The 23,448-nt window shown below is 33.3% G+C and overlaps 2 protein-coding genes across 2 annotated transcripts; one reads left to right on the top strand and one right to left on the bottom strand.

The window, feature by feature from the left end:
* Positions 1–1,011: 1,011 nt before the first annotated feature.
* LOC130892623 (pickpocket protein 28-like) lies at positions 1,012–14,356 on the top strand. The gene is made up of 9 exons (XM_057798128.1): positions 1,012–1,063; positions 4,453–4,698; positions 6,285–6,390; positions 7,896–8,041; positions 9,234–9,435; positions 11,980–12,033; positions 12,098–12,314; positions 13,280–13,538; positions 14,100–14,356. Exons 2-9 carry the CDS (start codon positions 4,508–4,510, stop codon positions 14,323–14,325), a joined length of 1,401 nt encoding a protein of 466 aa, XP_057654111.1. The 5' UTR covers positions 1,012–1,063; positions 4,453–4,507; the 3' UTR covers positions 14,326–14,356.
* A 2,558-nt stretch (positions 14,357–16,914) lies between these two features.
* LOC130892326 (uncharacterized) lies at positions 16,915–22,158 on the bottom strand. Its single transcript, XM_057797701.1, has 4 exons — positions 21,949–22,158; positions 18,686–18,825; positions 18,342–18,401; positions 16,915–17,271 (listed from the first exon to the last, which is right to left on the bottom strand). Exons 1-4 carry the CDS (start codon positions 22,156–22,158, stop codon positions 17,004–17,006), a joined length of 678 nt encoding a protein of 225 aa, XP_057653684.1. The 3' UTR covers positions 16,915–17,003.
* Positions 22,159–23,448: the final 1,290 nt, after the last annotated feature.

The following is a 23,448-nucleotide window of genomic DNA, read 5'->3' as shown; positions in this document are numbered from 1 at the left end:
CGCCCGCAACAATATTGGTATATAATATGGTAGAAATTATTGTTATGACTAATATTCCGAGTCGATTTTTTACGAATTGGTATTTAAAAAAGACATTCAATTTTTTTAATTGAGTATATTTTATTTATATGGTTAACATCGACATTTTCAGCAAAAAACTTGAAAATATCAATATACTAGATGAATAAGTTACAAAATCCAAAGTTAGGTTAGAGACTGTGGAATTGCAGCAGAAAATCTTTCTTTAGAGATCATCGATCGGAATCTGAGATGTCTTCACCAGTATTTATTCCGGTCAAGATCTACATTCATCTAATTCCATTCTCGAATAAACTAGCTTTCAATTATTTTTTGGTTTATTTTTCTTTCCACATACTCAAGACCCTTCCATCCCCGTGCCCGTATATACCAATATTCTTATGCATTGAGTCCAAATAAGTTCAATGTTTTCTGAACAATTCATCAATGACATACATTTTTTTCGGTTCAGTTTAGCAATTTATAGATAATTTCGGACTTGAGAGTTTTACACTAAACTCCTCATTGTTGACTTTTAACCAAGAGATAATTTCATATTTTTTTGTCGAGTGACTTAATCATAGAATGTGCAGAACCGCTTCCTACCATGAAGGTTCCACGTCTCGACTTATATACTTCCTCTTTTTTCTTGGGTAGATTTTTATACGATAAGTTACTACCTGAACATTTTCGCTACAATAGATCTTTCTCATTTCTCAAGACTTGTATTTTTGTCTTTTAAGAGACCCAACTTTATATTGAGACGTAGTACGAGCATGTGTTTTGGTTCTTTTGCGTAGAATTTTCTCACCAGGTCTTAAAGACTTCCTCAGCGGTCAGTTATACACTAGATTTATTATATGTTAACATTCATCATCATCCAATTAAGATAAGGTATGTACATTCTACTATTGTACAATGAAAAGAAAATTGAATTAAGGATAAAATGAGTCGTCCTTTGTCGGATAACACTAGTCAACAAAAAACTTCCCAGTGGATAAGATTATGTGCTTCGTAATTATTATAAAAAACATAAATAAGAAAGGTGAGTTCCGTCACATTTTTGTGAGAAATAAATTAATTGTTTTGTAAAATCTTAAGTATTTATGAAAGTCCAGATTTATATCAGCTCTAAAAAAATACATGTTTTCTTAGACCGTTTCACATATCTCCTAAATTAGGAGTCAGGAGTGTTTCTAATTAATGACCAACAGCGTCCGCAAGCATTGCTGGCTCCCAGTTTCTTTGGTAGCGCTTTTCAATTATCGCGATATCTTAATAAAGGCTCTCTCCATCTGGTCATTTAAAGCGCCCATATTTTTAGTGAAAAATTTCAGATGTGAGTGTATTTTCAACGCTCTTCAAGGTTTTCTTTCTTTTTCATTGAAGATGGTAATGAATGATGTATCTTCAATTAATTTTTTGACGTCGGGTCCAAAAAATTCACCATCTTTTATTCCAGCATCATTGAAAGGAGGAAATGTTCGTTTTTAAAATTTAGAACCAGTTCCATCTTTGCCAATTGCGCTTACAAATTTTTTGATTAGTCCTAATTTGATGTGCAAATGTGGTAATATTATATCGGGTTTAACTAAATCTTCATTTTCCACAACTTTTGTTCAGGAACGTAAATAGTTCTTGACGGCCATATTGATCTTACCTAAAGTTCATTACTCTCTTGAGTGTTTCAATTGCATAGTATCTCTATCACGGATAACCATTGGTGTGTACTGAATTCTATCTTTTCTAACATTATGTCATATGTTTCTTTATGAACTCTACAAGCTAAAGGTAGCGATTTTTTTTCCGTTATGACTCATGTTCATAACCCAGTTTTAATATCAAGCCCTCAATAACATTACAGTATACTAAGTCGTTCTCTTTCAAAAACCAAACCAACTGAACTGTATTTACGGTACATGGTAACTTTAACTTCCAAATTCCACTGTTACAGCCTTAACACTTTAGTTTTTTCTTTGGGTATATCCAAATCTCTTATGAGATCATTAAGCTCCAATTGGTTAATCAAATGCGGTGCCTAAGGACTGAGAGGAGCTATAAATTCTGTTTCTACTTTTTCGTTTTCATAACTGTTCGAACACTATTTAACACCATAAACTGGAGAAGGCACAGGAACTTCTTCCGAAGAAGAAGATACCGTATGCTTCGGTTTCCTCGAAAAGCTTTTGATATTGGTCAAGCAGAAATGACAGTCGCTTATGAGATTTGCTCCATATTACTGGTTTACCAAAAGGTATTGCTGAATATTGTCCATTTAACCAATCGGTCAAATTTTTGTGATAAGATACAGCAGATGCGTGGTAATAATTATCCTGGCTGATAGTATCCTGGCTGAAATATGCACGATAGCACTTCTTAATTGAAGGTGTAATAGCCTTTTTTGACTATTAGGTATTTTTTCACCGCAATTATAACAAAGTACATCGGGAGAATTGCGTGACATTTTACACGATTCAACTGTCAACTAACTCCCAAAGGTGACTTTGCGAAAATAATTGATGTGAACCCTGACCTTCTTACAGAACTTATCGGTGACAATTTTCGTCGTGAATGATGAAAATTTATATTTTTTTGGTAACTTTTGATGCGCTACCCATATATGCACAACAGATTTGGTTCGAGTAACTTTGAGCGATGCCTAGAGGATGCGAAATGTTTAAATAATATTGTCGTTAATGTTAAACTTCAATTACAATGTTTTAGTGGTATATAATCGTAGTTATTATGTTTTACATGTCAATGAAATCGATTAGTTAGAAGTTTATAATTAATAGCGTTATAGACTTTTCCAGAAAATGTGAAATATTCCCTTTAATCTCGATAAATTATTATTTTCAATATTTTTTTGTATTCAATACAAAACTTATTCATCTAATCAGTAGTCCAATTTTTTTTGCTGTCAAAAAAGCTGCTTTCTCTCCAGATAAACGTTTTTCTTTTAATTAGGAGCCAAACAAATCAGCTTTCTCTTTCTTTTCGCACAGATCGCTAACAAGTCGTTGAGTTGCACATCAGTAAACAATTTATCCTCTACATTAATCACTAGCTTGTTGATCTAACTCCAGCTGCACATACGAAAATCCTTTCCTTGGAATACGATTTAAGTCATCTTGTTGTTTCCATAATAGTCAGATGATGGATGAATGGTTAGGGTAATTTATTACTAATAATTATACTTTCAAATCTATAAACATTTTATGCTCAATGTGTATTTGGTATTTTGGATCACAAATCGCGTGCAGACAGTTATAGGCTTAGTACATGAACAAATTGGCACAGATCAGCTGTTTCAGCAGTGCCACTAACGTCGTATACATCCATTAGATAACAGTAGTTTTTTAATTATTTCAATTATAAACTTTATAAGTAGTACAGTATTCGGTACCCTAAATACATAAGATATTTTATAGAGGGTGAAAAAAGTGTCTTAATATTCAAAGTATAGCTCAACGTATTCTATAGTTTTAACCCAACGTTCAGCAAGCTCTTTGAGGCTTTGGTAAAGCCTTTAGATTCAAAACATCGTAGTACTGCATTGTAAATAACTCTTTTGGATTCAAATGGATGTGAATAAATAGTAATCGGACAGAACAAAGTCAGGACTAAATGCTGGCAAAGTGGCAAGAGTTCAATACCACCACGTTCTTCGATCTTATTTCGTGTAACTTTCACAGTATATGGCTTAGCATTGTCCTTTTCCAATTCCAATTTAAATCCAATTCCAGTTAACTGAACCTAGATATTTCCACTATATATATCGGCATTGAAAGCTTGACTATTAAGAATGAATTAGTAGTACACTGAACTTTCATAAAATCACCAGTCACACAAGAAGACTTTCCACTCGGATCGTCCTCTTTGGATAGGTTCTGGAAATTGTCCTTGTGTAACCAATGATTTTCCACGTTTAGGTTGTTTAGATTTTACATCGCAGGTAAGAAATGATCATATTTTAGCAGGGCATGGAGCTGTTTACACACCTCTAACGATTATCTTTAGAAGGTCCAAGGAAGTATTATAATTGACGAGTGCTGGTACTAGGTTTCAACATCAGATATTTTTTTTTGCCTAGGCTGCTTTGAATTGTTCTTGTCAATAATGTCTTAATAACACACGAATTTATCTCACTTTATACTATTAATTTTAAAAACGTACTGCGTCGACAATGAACAAAGTAATAAAGATTGAAAGAGAGTAAAGTAATTGTACTCTTCTCAGAATTAGAGACTAGTCCCAAATTGAGGAATTTTCACATATGAAAACTGATCTTACTCTCTATTTTTTTGCAAAAATTTTTGTTCAACTTTGGCTGATGTTCTACACTAGTATTTTCATTGAGGGGGAAATTGAAAACCTATTATGGAATCGAGATTAAAAAAGCTCAAATCAACAAAAATTCTATTTTTTTTTCAGAATCTGGTGGTTGATTGTGTTTTCCGTAACTCTCTCGTCATGTATCTATGCAATAATGGAAGTCTATCATAAATGGGATCAAAGTCCAGTCATAGTTACATTGGCTACTAAAGAAACACCGATCTACTCTATACCATTCCCAGCTGTAACCATATGTCCAAACTCAAAAGTCAACGCGAATATGTATAATCACACAAGTGTTCTTCGAAAAACTTTATATACAAGAAAACAGCTGACACCAGAAGAGTGAGTAGTTAAAACTAATTTTGCGTTTGGTAACTAATAACTCTGAGTCTGATTCCCAGTCAGGAGAATGTCCAAATGATTTTTTTGATCAATGAAAATTTTTCGCTGAGTAGAATTTCCGTTTATATTATTTCTTCATTTTTCTGTTCTTTCAATAAGCTGAGATGGACGGTAGGTGGATCTCTTATGTAGGTGGTAAGAATAAAAATATGGTATGTATCCCTAAGATAGATTAAATGGTAAAGATTCAAAGTGTAACCAATGATTCCTATTCCTCGATATTCCTCTTACTCAATAAGTACTCGTAGGTCTTCTCTTTTCCTTATTCTAAATTTTTCGCATTTATCAACTCGCTCAAAAGGGTGATAACGAAATTTAGGATTGGATGACAGTCGTTATGAGTTTCTACTATTTTCATTCCGAGACACAGAGTTAGTTTGAAAATCCCACGTTTTTATAAAAGTGACATTGATTCTTTTATCAGAATTATTTTTTACTTTTTAGTTTTATTATCACTAAAAGCGTGTATCTAAATTCTTCTAAGTAAAATTCATTTTTCACTTTTTAGAATAACTAACTAGGTTTTAGAGCAGAGCGATCAAATATTCATGCTAATAAAGAACAACAGTAACGAAATATAGAGTGTTCCATTGTCGCAATTCTACAGAAATCACGTCCAACTATTTAAATATATAATTTTCTTTAAACTTTTCACTCTTTAAATCCCTTTCGTGATGATTTATCTTGATTTTGGGTTCCTTTTGTCCATTTTACAGGTGACTAGTGGAATAGCATTTCGTGATTTGAAATAATTTTCAATTTCAATTATATAAAATCCTGAGGGATAGAGCCCAGAGGCAATGAAACTGCCAACAACTGTACCACGCCTGGAGTCACTTAACTGCTGACAGGATCTGAATACTCAGTGGAAAAGTGGTGTGAAAAAAAAAAACACAGACGTATGACGTGTGGGTGTGGTCAGATCAAAGCCTTCATATGGAAGACGAACCACTAATACTAGTTGACAGAAATATTGCAACCAAGTAGAGGGAAGGTAAAGATTCTGCTAAGTCCAATCATAGGAACCACAAAAGCCGTTTATTAGACAGGGCTGCTGTTCCGGACTGTTGTCCTCTACAATTATTTTATCAACATATGGAGAAAAGTCCTACGATTTGACCTAGTGGAGATTCCTTGCTTCAAAGCCAGCGATTCCCGGAGGATTCTCCATTTCTTGAGAACCTCCATGGGCTAGGCAACTAAGAAGGGATTACCCCGGCAAATAAAACCAAGAAGATGTCACCATTCATAATAGTACTAATAGGAATTATATAATTACCTGGCTTTCCAGATTTTTTAACTGGAAAAGTTTCCACGCAGACACTATATTAAAATATCAACAAGTATTTGTCAATAATCACGTTTTCGTGTTAAGAAATGTCAATTTATGGTATCAATTTGACGATTTTGCAATTATTCTCGATGCGTTATAACCAAAATAAGGAATACGAATTCATCCCATTTGACTTTCAAATTCTCTATGTTATGAGCTGGATTTTGATTAATTGATTTGTGTAATTTTTCAGACGAAAACATATGGAACACTTGAGTCATCTATGCAACTTGAATTATAATCTGGGTCTCTTCAAGAAAGTATATTTACAAAATGATTTTTATGAAATTTTGAATGATGTAAGTAGAATTGAATCCATTCGATAAAAAAAATCATGTTTTTAGGTAGTTCTCAGTAACTACTGACTTCTTGTAAAGTCCCGAAGCTATGGTCCTTGCTACAAATCTCTTGAGATCGCTCTCAACATTTCACTTGCTCTTTTTGCACTGCCTTGAGATTTTGAAGCACCCACCTTGCAGAAATTTTTGTCACATTTGATTGCTCATGTAGGATTCTTAAAACACTTCTCTGTTCTGCAATTTCTTTTGTTTTTAAAGTCCAGTTACTTCGAAAAAATTTTTCCACTAATTTAGTGTTTTGTGGAGTAGCCATCGATACAGGACGTGGGTCATCTTCTAATGATTCTCTCGTCCATAGGAAAATGGCTAATTTTTGATTCTGAAATTGCGTGATCAACCACTTTCAATATCAGAAGAAACAGAAGAAGTTTTAATTATAAATATTTATTTTTTCATTGTCAGATCAGATATATAAAAAGCAATTCTTTAATGTGTGCTTGAATAAAGGAAGTTGTGTTCGCCGTGATAGAGACAAGAGACAGACACAAGAGATCAGTACCAGAGATCGTAACTCTAGACGATCTCCAAACTAGACTACTAGTTTCGCATGTCTCTATCGAGATTACTTAAAAAAAGTTAAAAAGACGTGCTGCAGAAGATAATATGTATAGACCTATGGATGTAGATGTAGATTCTGAAACTCCAGATGTTTCGATTATTATTTCAAGGGAGATTGTGCACAACACCAAAAACTACAACATTAGATATTATTTCTGCTCAAGACAAATAAGTGAAAAGGATTACTATGTGAAAAAAAAATCTGAAAGAAACGTATGACAGCACTTAAATTCAGCTTTAAGTTTCATCAGATGTTCCTAAGGAAACTTTCAAGAGCAACAACCTTTCATCCTCCGTGATACAGTGATCCAAAGCCAGAAATATCTTCAATGTGAAGATATTTCAACTAAAACATTTTCAACAGTCTTGAAGGACCAATTTGAAACTTTTACAGATGTAAAAAAGCAAATGGCCTTAACTCTTTTGGATTTGTTGCTCCATTTTATTGGCATTATTTTTTGGGTAAACTCAATACATTTGTTTTATAATTGTTTCATTCAGCTGGAAGTACATTCCGAACATATTAAGATCAAACAAGAAACCTGTAGTTGTATAGAATTCGTTGATAGGTGCTTTGCGTTCTCTTTTATAACACTTCTTCCTTTAAGAGTACCCGGATAACTTGATATTCATTTAAATGTTAATTTCTAATTATCAAGAAGACATTTACCTCCATCAACCAACTCGTCATTACTGGAATTAGGGTGATTGTCTCAGCGCTCAGTGCACCAGTGGAAACCAAAACATTTATTGCTGTTTTCCGCCCTGGTTTCAGGTCTCTTCTACCTTTCGATCCCCAAGTCGCCATTTTAAGAACTTATTAAATGGAAGTAACATTTTCGTAATCTTTCAAAGTTGGTTTTAATTGTGATTATATTTTTTTCTAGACGAAGAGCTCATTCCCTTTGCAGAAGTGTCGTTTTTTGGGAAAACCTATATCTTGTAAGGATTCATTTATACCAATAATCACGGATGAAGGAATTTGTTACTCGTTTAATATATTAGATAGATCGAAAATTTTCAAGGGGCGAGTGTAAGTGAATTATTAAATAATATCTGCTTTTATTGAATCATATTTAACACAATCATAGTCATATAGTCTGAAGTGGGTTTCAAAAACCAATCTACAGTTTTTAGAGACCGAAAATGAATATATTATGTACCACGTGTTATGGGGGACAACTAACTTCAATTATTTATTATTATAAGTCACAATCGAGCTTGCAGCATGGATATTCTCGTGTAATAGTTGGCACCAGTTTGACGATTACATTGAAACACACCTTCTCAGTATATCATATGATATTTAGGTATCCACTTAATCGTTGGGAGTTTGTATTGGGGTCAACTCTTAGATGTGACTGTCTTGAAGTTGCATTCTACTGTAGGCTTCATACTTATCAGTTTTTATCATAAGTTTATATATAATAATAATATCTAATAATTTCTGGCACTATTGTGATATTGATACTGAATCCACTATCATTACGCTACACGATTTCACTGTCTGACACCAATTTAGATAATTAGGTAATGGTCTCAGAGACTTCAATGAAACTATTCACTACACCAGGATGATATTGATGCAATGAGACTGCATACCAACCAAATATATTTTGTTGAAAATAGCTTTTGCGCGATTTAACTGCTTCAACAAGTATAATAATTGTTGTACACAAATATTGAAGAGAATAACGGACACTTTTGCTTTTGTATTGGGTTTGGGTGTATGTGAGACCGTTCTAGATTGTTTTGGATTTATAAATTGCTGGGAAGCTTTCTTCAAAACTAATGAATGAATCGTACAGCACAGTCTAGTCGAGGTCCAATTTTTTGTCTGTCACGCTTGTGCCCAGCATGTTGGTACCATGCATTTGCTAATCGTCTGCTTCAACATCTTTAGTTGTAAAGAATTAAATACCGAAGGGACTAAACTTCTGCAATAATACAAATTGTACAATGTACAACTCCTAAATACAAATTATGTTGTTGTTTTTTCTTATAATCAATTTTTATCATATGCGAACGGAAATCTGGAAAAATTTTCCGTGCGCTCTTCTGAAAATGTCTTTGTAAAAACAGTTTAATAAAACATATGATACGTTGTTCTTGCTAACTCCTGAAGAGTTATCGTTGGGCAAAATTTGTCAGACGGCATTTGGCAGTTCTTAGTGTGACTAGAAATAGAGCAGTCGTTCAATTATGTAGTAGTTATGTCTTTTCAGTGCAGAAATAATGAATTTTCACAAAACTGGACATACTGATGACGTATGGACGATTGATAAAGGATACAGCAGTGATGCTCCACTGGAGCCTTATCCTAGAAGAGCTTTATTATCTGGAATTTCAAATGCATTAAACATCAAACTTACATCATATAAGAAAGATTATGACACAGTCTGTACATTTGGTTCACAAGGATATAAGGTAATAATAGTACTAATATTATTTTATTGTAACTCAAATTTTGTAAGATTGTAAAATTTTGGTTCGTTAAAGTTATACGTTAGACATGTTAGCTATCTAGCTATTATAAGAAAATTATAATGAAATTTCACATAAAATTCATCATTTGGTAAAACTTCGATAGAGGATTCAGAGGCAATGATATTGTCGACGAATTGGCCCAGCTTGGAGTAACTGACAGTTTAAAGAATATGGGTAACCCAAAGAGGCAGTTATACGGATGCTGATAGGTCACCACCTTCAGATGTGAGACAAACTCCTAAGACTCCCGGTAGAAATACGGCAGTCAAGCAGCGGTGAGGGTAAGAGACTGCAAAAAACGAAGGGGAGAGAAATTTTACAATTTTTTGCAGAAGTAGCTGGTTTTAAAAACATTTTTAGCAGCAGGTGATTGTTGTGAAGTGAAGTTCAAGAAAATGCTATTGGTGAGAGGAAGTATCGACATGGACATACATACAACTTTATGAATCCATGTATTTGACAAAAATTACTTTTCGAAAGTAAAAGGTTGTATCTCACCATAAAGAATGAATCAAATACTGTTTATTCATTTCAATTAGCTAAAAAGTTCAAATTCTAATCTGATCTGATCAATGAATCACCTACATATATGTTTGTATGGGATTAAACATTGAATATATACGAGGATTGTATGAGAAGATTATAACCTCAACAATTAATTGATTTCCATTTACTGCATACTCAAAAGAGTACAAGGAATCCAAAATCCTTCTTCATAACTTATGCTGGTTGGGTGAAACCTCTTCTACATTGTCATCTTTGATTGAGCACGAACCAATCTCCTACATTCCACTGCATCAGTGTGAGCAGCTTGCTGTTATATAGCCTGGCGCCTCGCACTGGGAGTCAGTTATGACATGACTTACTCAGCTCTTAGTGTCGCAAGTCTTGCGGGACTTTTGTGGTGGAGGTTGGCGTTGCATTCCGTTTATTTTCAGAATTAAGTATTGCCTCGACCAAGGTATCAGGTGTGACACCTTGAGCCAGCGTGACTTCCAGCCCACGTCAGTAAATCTCAAATTTTGAACATTCAAAAAAGACAAGCTCCGTGTCTTCGTCTGCCTTGCTGCAAGATGGGCATTCTAGGGACTCTTCGTACTTGTATTTGTGCAGGTATGCCCGAAAGCATGAGCGTCAGGTAGTAATTAACATTGCTATGCTTATGCTGTATCCACTTATCCACGTTGGAAATGAGTTGATACATCGTTAGGTTCACATTCCCTTCGTCTTTTGCCATAGCCTGTCTCTCCATTGTCGTTGCTCGTTCTGCGATAGATGCACTTCTTTTCCTCAGATAATTGCTCAGTAGGTAACATTTCTACTATTGCCTTCGTGGCCTTCTTCGAGATAGTATGGAAGGCACTCAACCGGTAATTTGGAGCATTCGCCTGTGCTGCTTGAGGCCTTTTATATTGGGCTTCATTATTGACAAGGTCGCTCTAACTGTTGATGCTTTGGTAGTTGTATTTTCCACCGGTTACTTAAAACACACCCAGATATTAGATTGTTGGCTGTGATGTTTCTTCCTGCTACTTTCTAGAACCGTTTCTGTATTGTAATCTGCTAGATCCTGACCAATATGGTTGAGGTATCTCTCGGTAGGGACATTGAAGAGGTTTTGCAGATCGCTCTAATGTTTTTTTACAATGACAAGAGCGATGTCATCGGCGAATGCTATACGTATGACTGCTCTCGGTAGATTTGATATTCCAGAGAAGTGGCCCTAGTACCGGTGGTTCGCTACTCTCTTAGCTCAAGTTCAGTATTGTATTTTATGACTCTGTTCGTGAGTTGGTAGTTGCAGAGCTGCTAAGAAAATAAAATGAGGAAGAAATTGTGAATATAAAGAAGATTATGCTCTAACATGTGCAAAAACTGAATCTATATTTCGAAATATAACTGTAAAGAAATCTGTTTTATTATGTTGGTTTTATGGTTTAAGAAAACAGAAAATACTAATTTCCAAACAGTCACAAAATATATAAGTTTAAGGAAAATTATTGAATATCACTGACGATGAAATAGAAATTTTCTAGCAGTATATATGAAAAACAAATTTAAAAAGAATTAGAAAAACTTACCAGCGAATACAAAGGATAATTTCCCCACAAATTCACTAACATTTGTTCTGTTTCTGGTAAGCGTAAACTTTTTGAAAAGAATTGGAGGTCGACAATAAATTAATTTCTTCGAAAACTTGTGACTACTGAGCCGCAACAATGAATCAATGGAAAAGAAAACACATTTGACGAAAAATGTAACGGGCCCATTGGTATGTTTTTATAACTAAAGAAAAGAAAGATTATTTGGTATCTAATCTATCGCTTTAACGTAATTGCTCTCATCTATGACTATTTGTTTAAAAATTTTCTGTATAAATTTGATCCAGAACTATGATGGACAGGGACAACTGGAAAACAATATTCCTTTACTATCTCATTTTATAACTATTTGAGAGATAAATGGAACTTTTTTTTATTACAGGTAGTAATTGATCTGCCATCTAATATTCCAAGATCAATGCAAGGGTATATCATGGTTAGTAGATTCATAGTACCTCAATTTGACTTTGATCGAATTTTATTTGAAACTTTCTTTCTAGGTACCTGAAAACGAAGTGGTAGTCGTAGGTATCACTCCAGATGTGATTAAAACTTCTCCTGCACTTAGTGATTATGATATTGAAGCAAGAAACTGCTACTTCTCTCATGAAAAACCATTGAAATATTTCAAAATTTATACAGTTAATAATTGTAGACTGGAATGTTTGACAAACTTAACTCTACATCATTGTGGATGTGTCGCATTTTATATGCCAAGTAAGAAAACAAATTCATTAACATAACAGTTGTAACCTCACTTCTCCAGCTTGAGACTCTTCCTCAGGAAGTGGTATCAGCCTCAGTTAAGGTATATAAATAACTGGTACTTGGATGGGGTGAAAAATTGATATTAAATTCGACACCCTTTTAACGAACGAAGTTCAAAGTGAATAGAAAAGGTGGAAAAACTGAAAATATCTCATGAAATTCTCCGAAACGATTCTCCAAATCAATTTTTATTGTCGAGAATAACGGAAAAATTTTCAGTAAATAATGAATTTATTAAAAAGTAATAAAGGACAACAATAAAAAAGTAGTTATAAAATGAAAAATAACTCAGATTTCTATATATCAAACTGGGACTTATCTATGGAAAATCGGGATGTTTGCAGCCCTCAACTGAGTTCCAAGTTGTTGTAGTTGAATTTGGTGTATTGGTGGTGGTGTACCAGTTGGGTCCTTGGTGGTAGCCCAACTCCAGCCTAGTGGCTGTAGAACTGCGGGGGAAAAAAATAAAATAGGGTAGGGAACATGAAAGTAGATGGGAATTACTAAAGAAAAACGTGTAGGTAGAACAAAATTGAATAATAAGAAATTTATGTTCTAGTATATAGAAAACTGAATTTATATTTGTTTTTAAATATTCCCATACTGGAATTGAAATTGAAAGTAGAAATTTACACGAAATAAGTGTTAAAGGAAATCATTTTGAAGATAATTGGAATTTTGTGAGCACTATATATAAAAAGCAAAATTTAACAGATATTAGAAAAAACCAGCAAACAGAAGGAATAGAATCGCCACAAATTTACTTGATTTTATACTTTAGTTGCATGAATATAGATAGAGAAGCACTATAGATATAGTGTCCCGAAGAGACATTGCGTCTATGACCTATGAAACTTGAATCTAGAGTATATTTACTGATATCAAATAATTAATTGGTTGTAAATATGTTTTAGAAGCAAATACTACCAAAATATGTGGCAAGCGTTCAAGTGAATGCATGAAAATCGCTGCATCAGAGATGGATCTTTCAGATTTGCCAGATTTCAGTAGCCTAATAAATTCAACGAGAAGAAGAAAAAAACATGGTAACGTTTCGGAATGTAATTGTTTACCACCGTGTTCTGAATTGTCATACAATATGGAAACGTCGTATGGAAAATGGGATTGGTCTAGTACTTATCAATCCCTTTTCAATCTTACTTCGATTTCAATGTGAGTAAGTCAAAGTTCGTTTGAATGTTATTGACTTGAATATTAACTAGTGACATGCATTCCTTATTCGAAATTAATGTGTAGAAACTTAAAAAAAGGTGAATATTTGCCTATAAGGAACAAGGTTGAGAAAGTTGCTATAAAATTTTTGAGCATTCATCAATGATCGAGGGTTATTCGGATAAAAAATTTTTTCTTAATTATAGACAAAATACAGAGCAAAAGCAATTTATTTAAAGGTGTTGGTAACAAAAGAACAATAAGAAAAGTTAAGTGAAGATCTAGACGTGTTAGTTTCTATAACTGATGAAGATGTAGATATTTCCATCACGCATGCTGTTAATAATTTGATTATGATGTTTGGTATGTTTGATTCTATAATTTCATTAATATTATCGTCAGTACCACAACCAAATCGTGACATTTTGAAATATTAAATATTTGAAACGTCAAAATAGATATATATCGGTATGTTTAATAAAGTTAAAACAGCCCATAGAATCTGTTTCAGTAGAAAGCTTTGAGTAGTTGATGCTGGATGTCATTTTTTTCAAATTTCAGCAAATCAAAGTCGGAGCTAATCGTCTTCTTTAAAAATTCAGACTTTATTTTCTCGCAAAGAAATGCTCTGTATGGACCATTGGACTTTTTGGCTAATTTTGGAGGGCTCTTAGGTCTTTTCACAGGATTTTCCCTATTATCCCTCATGGAAATAATTTATTTCTTAACTTTGAGAATTTTTTGCAACTGCAGATTATATGGATATTGGGCAGGTAAAGAAAATTGATTATTTTTCACCAAATTTAGTTCCTTGCTTACACAAATCATGAAAATATAAATTTTTGTATTAGATTATGTAGTTTTATTTAAGTATTCCTTCATCCGTGTTATTTTTTTGCTTATATATATTGAGCACAGATGACCCTATAAGAATTCAGTAACCTATACTACAAATCATTGAGGGAGCTTCGGAAGTCGTGGGGATTTCATGCAAACCCAAGAAGATAAAGATTAAAGTCTTTACAAGATGCTATAAATAACTGTAATTCTTAACCTTATACTAAGCGAACAAAAGCTTCAGCACACTAAAAAGTATGAGTAGCTGGACAGAAAACTCACCTTGAAATCCTATATGGAAAAGTAGTGCAGGGTCTTCACGCCAACTATGTGGCTAATACGGAAAATAAATTGATGGATTTTTTTACTATAATGTGGATGCATGCAACAAAAATGGCAAAGTCAACAATGTCGAACTCCCCACGAGCCGTTGGACCTTTACCAATTAGCATCAGCATACAGGATACCTACGTTCACTACCAGACAAAAGATCCTGACAAAATGCTACTGTTAAGGTAGTACGGGCAAAAGGACCTCGAGGCAGAGGAAATTCTCATGGTGTTCTACATAAGAATTCAATGGCCATGAATTTAATAGACGGAAGGATCCAACCAACAAGACAAGCAAAGGAGTATACAAGCGCAAAGGGGACGAAGAACACATGCTTACCCTAAGAAGATACGGTTTTGTTATGCAGATCGTGCCGGTAGCAATATTTACCGCAGCCCAGCTTCCTGAGAATAAATATATTAGTACACACACCTGTCTATGACATGACTACCAAATCAAAGCTGAAATGCTACAAGGCACTTAATGTTCGGGGGTGAGACCGCTGTTCTAGTTCATTCCCTATAAGGAGCTACAGAGAACTTTTAGAGCTTATGATTATATTTTTTGAAGGGGTCCCAGAGCACCAGGGCGAATATATCGAGCCTGTTGGATAGTAAAGGACATGTAAGGTAAGACAGTTTCAAGATCAGCTTAAGCTGTTTACACAAGAAGAAAGAGAAAGTTCCTAAAATTTCCATCGGAATTTCTACAAATAGATATGTAAACGAATAGATAGGATCGTACAAGAAAAGCAAATAAATTGCAGGATCATTTTAAGTTGTAAATGACGTTGCCGAACGTGGAGCTTAATTATTGGAAGAGTACAACAACAACAAAGACGAAAACAGAAATTGTATGCAGACTCCCAATACACAACTATGATTTCTTGAAATGAATTTTTTTTTATATTGACATATTATATCATTATAACAGATAGATGAGTATAAAAATTATAAAAATTTTTTAAATATAATATTATCCAAAACAGGGTTCCATAATCCTATCCTTTTTTTATTTCTCAGACATTTTTTTCTTTATAGTATAAAATTTAATCTCAATATTAAATTAAAAGTTTTTTGATTACTTGAATAATTTCCTTATTAACGCAGGTCTATTGGGCTATAAGTACAACCACTAATTTCAAAATTCAAATTCACTTTCTGACTCAAATATTGTAATAATTACCGTTCTTTGAAAAATAAGCAGTAATACTATACCCTGTTCTCAGATTTTTAAACTCCTAGAATTTCAGACGGGTAAGAAGGAGTCATCATCATTATCAAGCTTTTCAATCCTTTGGTTTATGGCTATAGCTTATAACGCTTTAAAATTCTTTTTTGAGGTGGATTACACCTCGTTTTCTATTTTTATTTATCGTTTATCTTTACTACATTTGTTATTATTTTCCATTCATTTCCGGCATTTTGCTCTCCAGTTAAGTGTTCTTATGTCCTTCTCTATTTCGTTTCTCCAAGTCTTTTTCAGCCAGCCTGTTCTCCTTGGCCACATTGCGTTATTCTTTTGATCATTTCAGTTGATTTTCTTCTTATTATATGCCCAGCCCATTTGTTTTTGTGCTTTTATGTATCTCACTTTATTTTCCTTCTCCAACTCTTTCTCTATTTCTTCGTTTTTCTTTGCTCTTCTTTCCCCCTTCTGTGTTGCGTTTGGACCTGTTATAGTCTCTTTCTTCTCTCGGTTCTTTTCAGTTCTTCTTCTTATTTCCTTTTGTTGCTTACTGTTGTTTCCAAACGTGATTAATGGTCTTATTAGGGTCTTGTACATTTTTATTTTGTTTTTTTTTGGTTATGTTTTTCAATAGGTTTTTATTTCTTCCATAGGCTTGATAGCCGTTTTTTATCCTCTTCTTTATCCTGTCACTGGTTGTTTGACCCAATGTTATTCCTAGATAGTTAAAGGTCGATACTGTTTCATAATTATACTCGTGTTTGTTAGTTTTCAGTTGGTTTTGCTCTCTCTTCTGGTTTTCCCAATATTTTCATACATTTTGCTTTTTATGCATTTATTTCCAGTCCGTAATTCCTAGCTTCCTCTTCTAATTTGTTTATCGCTCTTATTAATTCCCTTTGCTGATTTGCAATTATAGTCACATAAGGAGTAATTCTTTAGTAATTATTCGAAAAAATATTCATGTTGTTGCATATTTATTTATTTAAAACCATATTAAAATGAACAAAATAATTTAGTAGTATTTTATGTGTAATTTATTAACCAAAATAAAAGACAAAATACGTATAATAATAACAACCTATTTTATATAATATAAATTAGCGTTTCCTACTCCATAGATAAATCGAGAGCTTCATCTTCATCATCGCTTTCAGTTGTGTAACTATACATATATGTCAAAATTATATGTCTAGTTGCAATGTGATCCACAACTATTGTGTGGTCGGGACAGTTCTGCCATTCAACATCATACCGTATTGGAAAATTATTGTTACATTCCAGCCCTAAATTACGGAAATAGCAATAATAAAGCGGACATTTTAATGGATGTGGAGTACACCATAAGCAGAAGTTTGACATTTTCACTACATTGCACCTACAACATATGATAACATTTATTTAAACGTTATTTAGGATTCACCCACGTTTTTGGCTTTCACTGGACGAAAAAAAATAAAAAAAAATGATTTAGTTCACTATAATCCTCTGAGATCATTAATAAAAGAAATAGTTGCTTTGTACTACAATATTAAGTAGCCACATCAAGAATATAGAGAAGAGCAGCTTAAATATTTAACCTCATGATCTAAAAAGAGGACTAATCTGTGACTTTGAAGACATAACCTCGGAACGATAAGAGGATATAAGAAATTCACATACGAACCAATCTAATCAAACCTATTGAAGCAAACAAAGTTTCTTCAGAATTGATCAAATAAATAGGTACAGACGCAGAGAAATTTTTTTTCAATACAATGTGGATATATTGGATCAGTTTAGTCTATTTCTACAAACCATTCTGCAGGTTCTTATTGATTCAACCATCAAAAACTGAACATTTTATACATCTAGATTCTAGATCATCAATAATATAAAATTTATGTAATCGTTGGTGAAATTCATACTGTACAATCTGGATACTCCTACTATTAAATCAACACTCACAATTAGACTGCCTGAGGTCTATTTCGATAACTAAATGATCGTCTTCATGGGCCTAAGATAAGTAGTAAACGTAAGATCTAGACCAAGACCAGGTTAGTTTTGGTCTTAGGTATACGATTTTGGTTTTGGTCTTACAGTGTGATATGAAGTCTTGGTCTTACAAGATTCAGTCTTGGTCTATGATTCCAAGAGAATTTTTTCATATTTGTGACAATTTATTGGCCACTTGTTTTATACATTTTAAAAAATATGTTAACATTAAGATAGTGCTCAAAGTTAATGTGGTGTTTGCGTGTTTATATGATTATTTTTAATTTTATTGAATTAGATTAACTTTCATCGGGGCTCTTTAAAGAATATTTAGTTCGATGATAAGTTTTAAAACGGGACCCTGAAAACAAAATCTTCTTTAAAGACTACTTGTCCACAAACATCCACAAAATTATAAGAATTAAGAGCAGTATTTGAATAAATTGAAATTTTAAATAATTGTAGTCTTACGTTAGTTTAGCACCCTGTCTAGTTCTTGATATTGCGTTTTCTGGAAAACCAAGACCAAGACTGCAACACAAAAACAATTATCGCACATCATTACCGAAGGTAAACTTCTCCTTACTAGAAATAACAATAAATTAAGTGAGTGAAAGACAATGTTTATAAATTTACCCCATCGTTAAAGAACAGTTTAAATAAATTAAGAAATAAGAAAAACATTGCAATAGAATAAAGGGACTTTTGGATAGACCTGTAAAATAGAATAGTGAATGGAACAATTCATTTTTAATAAAGAAGATTGAGTCAATTAAAGTAATTATATAAACGATTACAAAATAATTGTCAATTACCATAATTCGTCGATGAATATTGTTCTCAGAATCCTCTCTTGTAGTTGTATTCCATTATACCATAGTTGTTTAACTCTATACTTAATACATATCTTCACACGAGTTAAAGTTTCGGGAAGGCTCACATCAACTTCTAGATCCTTAAAAATATTTCTAAATGTAGTAGAAGATTAACTTTATATATCAAGCTTGATCCCTTTAGTCCGAATCTGATCTATTTATAAATCAATACTATTATCATCACGTCTTATTTTGAGAGTCAGATTTCAACGTAATGAGCTGTGTCGAGAACCACTTGGTGATTAAATACTTGCGTATAAAAGAATTGATGCCAAAGCAAATTCACAAAGATTTGGTGGAAATACCAGGGGTATTTGAACATAATGAGAAGTTTCTTCTGTGAATTTATACGAGGTAGACAGTCGGATACGGATGAAAATGAGGTGGAACACCCACGACTCCTACCATATACACAAATGTTAACAAAGCGTATGATCTCGTGTTGCAAGTTGAAGATAGGGATCTGTCTCTCTACGAGTCCACATAATCAAACTAAAATATATTTAGGCAGTAGTCATCTTCCGGAATATTGACAAGAAAACAAAATTCTTGCTAGATTGATGATAATGGATGAGTCATGGATCTATCACTAGACTAGAATGCAGAAAGAGGAGTCGAAGCATCAAGGCTCAACACCGCCGAAAAAATTGCAGATACAATCTTCATCAGGGAAGGTCATGTTAATCGATTTCGAGATACTGAAGGCGTAATTTTAGTAGATTAGAGTCATAATTATCTGAATTCCTTTCCAAAATTACGTGAGGCTGTAACCGAAAAATGCTGGGAAAGTTGCGCATTATGATAACGCGTCCAGTGACAGGTCGACCATCACAACGGTCACAATAGCTTAAACAGATTTTGAATTTGTTGCGAATCTATGTTTTCCAGATTTGTGATCTAGTGTTTACCGACTTAAAACTTGGAGAGCGCTTGGGTGATAAACGATTTACTTCGGAAAATGTCATACGTCGTTGATTTGCAGAATGTTGAACAAATTTTATTTCAAAAAGTGCTAGATCATCGATGGCAAAATTTGTTAACTTTAATGGACACTATTTCCAAAAATAAAAATATCTTTTCCAATGTTTTATTGTGAGTGGTTCAGGTGTGGAGCAAAGGGATCAGATCTCGTACATACACATTTAAGAACACTTGGTTTCTTATCAAAACCTCATGCCATGGGTTCTTTAACTCTTCTAAAGAAGCATCATGCTTCACGATAAGTATTGGTTTTCCTGCTGGAATCAAAATATAATTCAAAAAAGGTTTTCTCAATTCAATTTGATAAGAAAGAAAGCATGTAATTAGGGTATATTCAGTACCATAGAATCCTGATATCCAATATAAATCTGGTGGTAATAATCTAAGTTTCCGCTAACCACTTTAATAATGCCTTGAAGATCAGGATTTCTTATCCATTCTGGGTATAATCAAGTTATAAAGAAACCTATCAGCGCGTATGAGAAGTAAGCGGTCTTCTACCGTTCAATTTGGGACAAATCTGCGACTCTTATGGCACTAGTAGTTCTAGGCTTGTCTGGCTATTTGTAACCGACCGTTTACTTGGTGATTATTGGGAGTTTGAAGTGTCCTGAGTTAAGGGATAAGATGAAGTTCCCATATTTCTTGAATGTATCAATGTGTATTCATTTTGCCTCTTATGAAGACTAATGGTGACCCTGAGCAGTAAGGAATGTCATTACATACCATAATCGATCTTCACATTTTGTTATGGTGGAAATAGGTTTGTCTAGCTATATGTAATCTATCATTATTTTACAGATAATTTGGATTTTGAAATGTTTTCAGATAAGGAATTAGATGACGTTCCAATATTTTGTTGTACTTTAGAAATAATGAACATTGTCGATTCTTGTAAGGTAACATTCAAAATTAAAACACTTGATTTGATTGTTCTGATTATGATATCGAATTAGGCCGGTTACCAAAAACAAAAAAATAATTGATCAAAGCAGGAGGTTCCACCTTATATCGCTAAAACTCTAATCTTGTATTGAAATTTATATCAAAATGTACTTGAAAAATTTTCTATTAAAGTAGTATTTTCTGAGTATTCGGGTTTTCATGTCAGTATTCAGCTTAACTAAAAGGAGAATTTTGATTATTAGCTGCCAACTTCTAACTTTACTTTAGGGGCGCGGAAGGTAAGTCAATGGGAAGTTGGGAATTTAGTCACAATGGAGCGTTTCTCGGGAGCAAATCGTAAGCAAGTTTAATATAGATGGTAGTTCGGCGACAGTAGTGCGTAGAAAATTCTATAATATTTTCAGGATGATGGTCAAAGGTATGACTTCGTGAACCAGATGATTGGGAGCTTTTCAACCTCTAATAGCATCTTGTTTTCGGGTAAAGGTCATTTTTATCTTAATGGACACGCCATCCCGTAAAACTACCACTTCTGGAGTGTAACCAATCCAAAATACAAATATCAGAAACCCCTACATTCACTTAATGGGACCGTATGGGATACGATGTCAGCGCGAGAAATTATAGGCACTTACTTTTCTTAAGATAAAATGGGACGCACAGTTACAGTGATTTCAGAGTAATATGTGCAGATTTTAAACAAATTCTGAACTCCTAAACTTAAATGGTTATTACCAAAAAACATGTTTCCAGCAGGACGGAGCAAATTCACACAAGTCCAATAAATTTCTGCCACAAGGTCCTGAAATTTTTTCCTGGAAAAGGTGACATAAGTTGGTCTTCATTTAATACTGATTTATACCTATGGACTTTTTCTTGTGGAGTTAGGTAAAATCTAATGTTTACGCTAATAAACCGATTTCCCGGGCACAATTAAACGAAAATATCCGTCATGAAATAGCAGTCATCACGGAGAATACTTAGCGAGCAGTCATAGGCAATTTCAGTGCACGATTAAATCAATGCCGTGAGCACAAAGGTTGACATTTGGATGATGTTATTTTTAAGAAATAAATTCCCGAGCAATATATTTCAATATGTAACAAACATTTTTTCAATAAACGCCTTACTTTTCTTAAAAATGAAAATGATGTGAAACCTAGATAAGATCCTTTTTGTTTGTTTGATTACATGATTAACATTAAAAAAATTTCATTCTAGTTGACATCTTCTATTCCTCTTCAAGTAAACTAAGCAAAATATTGTGGAATTGTGGAAACTCTCATTATTTAAGTAAATACCAAAATTCATCTTACCACTAATTTTACTTGGTTTCCTTGAAATTTGAAATACTGGTTTTCGTCAATGAATCCTCCAATGTTTATTGAAGTCGAGAATTGGCTCCCATGAAGACATGGTAAATTGAATATACTACATACACATACATCTCTTCCATTTCCAGTTCGGTAAAATGGCCAAAAACCACTATTTACAAAATATGCTGTTGGTAGAATTTGACATAGCATGTTGTGTAGCTAGAAATCGAATTAGCAATAAATTCAACACCTGGCCTACAACCTATTTTAAAAAAATTGGTTTAAACGGTAGAGAGAGAGAGAGAAGAAAAAATGTTTTCTTGTCATAATTGTCCACAATTTGTAAAGAGTTAATAAAGAATAAAATCTAGATATAAAGTAATAACACAAAAAATACAATACAATATTAAAAAATATTAATCTTAAATCAGTGTGTACAATGTTCAGTGTGTAGGGCACTTCACACAGTAAATATGCTTTGAAATTTCTGCCAAATGCTGAAAAAGATAGTATAGATCTAATTCCAATTGGTAAATGATTGTGCATTTTTTCCTATTGTACAGTATTGAGTCTGTAGCTAGCTCTGAACGTAGAGTAGGTGGATAAAGATCGTACTCCGATAATAAAGATAATAGAAGCATGTTTTTGGACTAGATAAACGGATTCAAATATGAATAAGAAAAAAACAGTCAATATTTTTAATCTTCTAAAGAAGTCCTAATATACTGGCATAGACGTTAGTTCCTTGCAAACTGATCTTAGTGCAAAACAGACAGAACATAAATTTTAAATAAGGCGAAAATATGTAACTCCCATTTCAAGTAATTGTCCTCAACTAGCGCTAAGAATTGTACAGATTCAACGACGTCAATGGTGGTGTTATTTAGCACAAAAGGCTACAACGTATCTTTATATGACAAAACTTTAGTTTTAGAAACGTTGAGTCACAGAAGATTGAGCTGCACCATACTTTAAGGGTGATTAGGTCACTAAATATGGTCTTATGAAGTGCCGTGACATCAGGGTTGCTCCAAAAGAAGCTAATATTAGCAAAGAGACAGATTTTACCGCTGATCTTTATATAGACAATGCCGTTGATAATCAGAAGAGACAAGATAGGGCCTAGTACTGATACTTCTAATTTGACTTGTGAAATATTATAATAATTTTATTATATTTTCATCACTTTAAAATCAAGTTCTCAATTTCACTGCTAATACTTACTGACTCCACTCATTATCAATATGGCCACGTAATCACGTCGGAAAAAAGTAAGTATATGTTTCTAACTAATAAAAAAAATATTTTGTGTCAAAAATTTGTCAAACAAGCATTACAAAGCTATGGTTATGAATTATTTATAATTTTTTTATTTGTTCCGTATAAATTAATTTATTAACTCTTGTTATGAATATGAATATCATTCAAACAGAAGAAAGTGCATTGTTTCCAGTAAAATAACTAGACCTTGTCAAAAGACAAAAAGTAGACTTATTAAGT

The sequence above is a fragment of the Diorhabda carinulata genome, chromosome 4, assembly GCF_026250575.1.
Source record: "Diorhabda carinulata isolate Delta chromosome 4, icDioCari1.1, whole genome shotgun sequence".
Classification (NCBI taxonomy): domain Eukaryota; kingdom Metazoa; phylum Arthropoda; class Insecta; order Coleoptera; family Chrysomelidae; genus Diorhabda; species Diorhabda carinulata.
The sequence above is the reverse complement of the archived record's forward strand: the minus strand, read 5'-3'. Positions and strand labels throughout refer to the sequence as shown.

What these genes read in the sequence shown, in the direction of transcription:
- LOC130892623 (XM_057798128.1), top strand. Translation starts at nt 4,508, where the DNA reads ATGGAAGTCTATCATAAATGGGATCAAAGTCCAGTCATAGTTACATTG. An exon ending in TTTATGAAATTTTGAATGAT is followed by an intron (nt 6,391 to 7,895) that starts GTAAGTAGAATT and finishes ATTTTTTTCTAG; the next exon opens with ACGAAGAGCTCATTCCCTTT. An exon ending in CAATGCAAGGGTATATCATG is followed by an intron (nt 12,034 to 12,097) that starts GTTAGTAGATTC and finishes CTTTCTTTCTAG; the next exon opens with GTACCTGAAAACGAAGTGGT.
- LOC130892326 (XM_057797701.1), bottom strand. Translation starts at nt 22,158, where the DNA reads ATGCTATGTCAAATTCTACCAACAGCATATTTTGTAAATAGTGGTTTT. An exon ending in ATATTCATCGACGAATTATG is followed by an intron (nt 18,402 to 18,685) that starts GTAATTGACAAT and finishes TTTGTGTTGCAG; the next exon opens with TCTTGGTCTTGGTTTTCCAG. An exon ending in AGACAGGGTGCTAAACTAAC is followed by an intron (nt 17,272 to 18,341) that starts GTAAGACTACAA and finishes CATATGTTGTAG; the next exon opens with GTGCAATGTAGTGAAAATGT.